The 4035-nt window shown below is 39.9% G+C and overlaps 1 protein-coding gene across 1 annotated transcript; it reads left to right on the top strand.

The window, feature by feature from the left end:
* Positions 1-1421: 1421 nt before the first annotated feature.
* Positions 1422-2403, top strand: TAS2R4 (taste 2 receptor member 4). The gene has a single exon (XM_010359823.1). The coding sequence runs from the start codon at positions 1463-1465 to the stop codon at positions 2360-2362; it is 900 nt and encodes a 299-aa protein (XP_010358125.1). The 5' UTR covers positions 1422-1462; the 3' UTR covers positions 2363-2403.
* The last annotated feature ends 1632 nt before the right edge of the window (positions 2404-4035 follow it).

The raw sequence follows: 4035 nt of genomic DNA, 5'->3' as shown, positions 1-4035 counted from the left end.
ATTATTTATTTTGTTTAAATGTGATGTTAGTAATATTTTAACTTCACTTTAATGCAGCCATCTATGGATAATTAATTAGAAATCTGTGCTATAATTTTCCTTTTAGTCATAGTCTTCCTGGCTCATTCTGTTTGCCTATTTAACTGATGTGGGCATGCCTCTATCAGTGCCTGTTAGTTTTGAATAAAAAGCTTCTGTAAGCACCTGGGCACCAGGTCAGAGAATTTCTCCAGGCTTGCCTTCCTGTCATCTGTCTTAAAGGGCCTCATGAATGTATTCACCTCTTCTGGACCTGATTATCATTATATCTTAGCTCCTTTTTCTTGTCTATTTCTATTTGGACTTGGCAGTAGGACTTTGTGCTGTACCTTAATGCTAATTTGGTAACATATGTGGCCGTATCCAGGATTGCACCTTGGTTTCATTCAGCTGCTAGAGTAGATAAGAGATGCCATACTCTTACATTCACCTGTGGTCCGCCATAATATCATTTGCCAGGGATATTGTGCCATTTCCCATCTGAGCAAGCACAGAGAAATCCAGCAATGAGATGCCTAGCTGTTTGGCTCACAAAACTGCAACCAATGCATTACTGTGTATCTCATTTCAGGGTACGTGGATTGACAGTTAAATGCCTAAGAGAAAATAGCCATATGTGATCTAAACATAAACCCAGATTTATAAAGGAAACACCTACAAGGGTTGACTTAATTTTTTCTAAGAAAAACCAGAACATAGCAAATGGTTATGGCACAAATCTATGTATGTAGATAGAGAATGCAAAGCAAAGGGCATCAGAAAGGATGGGATTCATTGAGAAAGGTTTTTTCAAGGAGATATTGGGTCTTTGAACTTGATCTATTAGATCCCTGTAAATCACTGTAGGTGAGTCACTACGGTTGAAAGAGTGGCATTGGCATGGCCAGAATTACAGTTGGAGAAACTGGTTGTGGCAGCAACAGATTAGAGGAGAGAGAGAAATTGGATTCTGGTCATCCATGAATATGAGGCTAGAAGGTAGGTGGGTAGGAGTGAGGAATGAGGATTTCCACCCTATTCTGGCATTTTTATGAAGAAAAACTTTACCGTAAAACAGTGACAGAAACATTGCTGGACTCGAGCTTTCCAATTTGGATTCTAAATTTTTGGAGCCTGTTGTGACTCCTCCCTCTCACCCTCCTGCTCTTGGAGGATTGGACTCCCAGGATCACCTAGGCTCGCTGTAATTAGGCATTTCTAGGGAGAACAGGATACATGAAGAAATAGTAATGCAATCCTTGGAAGATTTGCATCTCAGTAAAAGCAGCTGGCCCTTAGATCATTGATGGCTCATTTACCACGCTGGGGAAAAATTAAAAAGGAGATGTCCTTCTGGCAGGATACTGGTGTCTGCTTATACATTTTGGTATTTCTCCTGCCTCCACTATCAGCACCACAGCTGCTGAATCCTCAATGAGTAAAGATGCTTTGGTTATTCTATTTCTCTGCTACTATTGCCTCAGTTATTTTAAATTTTGTAGGAATCATTGTGAGTCTGTTTATTACAGTGGTCAATTATAAAACTTGGGTCAAAAGCCATAGAATCTCCTCTTCTGAAAGGATCCTGTTCAGCTTGAGCATCACCAGGTTTCTTATGCTGGGACTATTTCTGGTGAACACCATCTATTTAGTCTCTTCAAATAAGGAAAGGTCAGTCTACCTGTCTGTTTTTTTTGTGTTGTGTTTCATGTTTTTGGACTCAAGCAGTCTCTGGTTTGTGACCTTGCTCAACAGCTTGTACTGTGTGAAGATTACCAACTTCCAACACTCAGTGTTTCTCCTGCTGAAGCGGAATATCTCCCCAAAGATTCCCAGACTGCTGCTGGCCTGTGTGCTGATTTCTGCTTTCACCACTTGCCTGTATATCACGCTTAGCCAGGCATCACCTTTTCCTGCACTTGTGACTGAGAGAAATAACACATCATTTAATATCAGTGACGGCATCTTGTCTTTAGTGGTTTCTTTTGTCTTGAGCTCATCTCTCCAGTTCATCATTAATGTGACTTCTGCTTCCTTGCTAATATACTCCTTGAGGAGACACATACAGAAGATGCAGAAAAATGCCACTGGTTTCTGGAATCCCCAGATGGAAGCTCATGTAGGTGCTATGAAGCTGATGATCTATTTCCTCATCCTCTACATTCCATATTCAGTTGCTACACTGGTCCAGTATCTCCCCTTTTATGCAGGGATGGATATGGGGACCAAATCCATTTGTCTGATTTTTGCCACCCTTTACTCTCCAGGACATTCTGTTCTCATTATTATCACACATCCTAAACTGAAAACAGCAGCAAAGAAGATTCTTTGTTTCAAAAAATAGTGGAATTTCAGTAAACAATACCTAGATTCACTTGATGGTTTGGGGGCAAGGTTTTCTGTTGGCAGTTTTCCCAGTGGTCTGAGGAATTCAGTTTTGTGATTGCTGATCTGACTCTTAGGCTTTTGAGTGCCTGAATTTCAGCTCATTCTGTAATTGTTTTTGGTATGTAAGTATTTTAAAATAAGGCACATTCTCTAAGAACCTTTTTTGAGGCATTATTTATCATGTATTTTGCATGGCCATTGAATCCATGGATAATGGAAATCATCACATTGTTTCATTGTCTATTAAAGTATAATGGGAAATACTTCCACATAGAGAATACATTGGGGTGCACATGATGAGTTAAATGTTTGTGGTTTAGCTGCGGAGCCCTGAGTAAGGGCTCAGCAGTGGGTAGGTGGTCACTGGGAGCCACTAGACTGACTGAAAGCAGAGGACAGTACAAAGAGAAAAGGAAAAAAGGTTTCAGAGAGAAAAGAAGGAAAGAGAAAGGTGAAAAGAACACTGGGGGACAAGACAGAAAAAGTGTCCTCACACTTGCTGGGTAACAGTAACTGAACTATTCCTACCAAGAAACCCTAAGGTTTCTAGGCTTGTTCTGGAAAAGAGGATATTGCCAGAGTTGGTAAGTAGAGGGAAGTCATTAGTATTTAAGAAGCTGAATCAAGAATGGTTCCAAAAATCTTAAAATCCAGGGGAGCCAGCCTAAGGTCAAAGGCAAGTGCTAGATAATGAAATTAACACCATATGAGTACAAATTTACAAAATACTGTACCATAGGATATGGAACTCAGTGGAAAGCCAAAGAAGCACTGGACAGGTAGGGGGAGTGCTTGACTTGTGATGAATTTATTTTATCTGTTTATGCATTTGTGCATAACACAGTTCTTCTGCAGAATGTTGTTTCTGTGGTTGGGACAATAGGACTGTGGCTCCAAAAGAACAAGAGTCTGAAGATGGGATGTTGACAAGCTTTGGAATGTGAATTGGGGAATCATAATTTGTATTTATTTAGTTTTTTTTTTTTTGGTGTTCATAAAATGCTTATGTAATATTTACATGTCAAATAAATGTTAAAATTTTATAAATTACATGACTTTTCTTATTCTGATTACCAGAATCTTGACTGCAATATTCAGTAAAAATTACCCAAGCCAATATTTTGTGCTATGAAACCTGGAGGTATTCGTCACGTTAAATCCTAAGAGAGATAAAAGGATTACTGAGAGTGATTGCACACTGTGTCTTAAGAACTCTAAATGAGTGGCAGACACTCTCATTGGTCCCTCAGTATCTGTTCTTTCTCCTCTCTTCCATAGTAATCAAATCGTTAGCTGTTCAGAATTTTGGCAGCAAATTCCATTATTGCCACGATATGGGCAGAAAAGATGTATACAATTTCTAGGTGGTGCTTCAGAGCAGTCCTGCCTTCCCTTCTTTAATCTTTTCTTCATTACTCCCTCCATGAGCTGGAATGCTGACGTCATGATTGTCTATCTTGGACAATGCAGATGAGGTGAATGCTTGCGATAGTGGAGTAATTCTCCATCCTAGAGCAGGCTCCATGTTTCTTGACACTGTGGACTTGTCACACCAGCTCTGGACTGCTCAAGCCTGAACTCCGGGACTGTTTATGAGAAATCAGTGTCTCCATTCTTTCAGGTGCTGGA

This window comes from Rhinopithecus roxellana, chromosome 6 (genome assembly GCF_007565055.1).
Source record: "Rhinopithecus roxellana isolate Shanxi Qingling chromosome 6, ASM756505v1, whole genome shotgun sequence".
In the NCBI taxonomy this organism is placed as follows: Eukaryota; Metazoa; Chordata; class Mammalia; order Primates; family Cercopithecidae; genus Rhinopithecus; species Rhinopithecus roxellana.
Note: the sequence above shows the minus strand (reverse complement) of the source record. Positions and strands in the feature narration are given on the sequence as shown.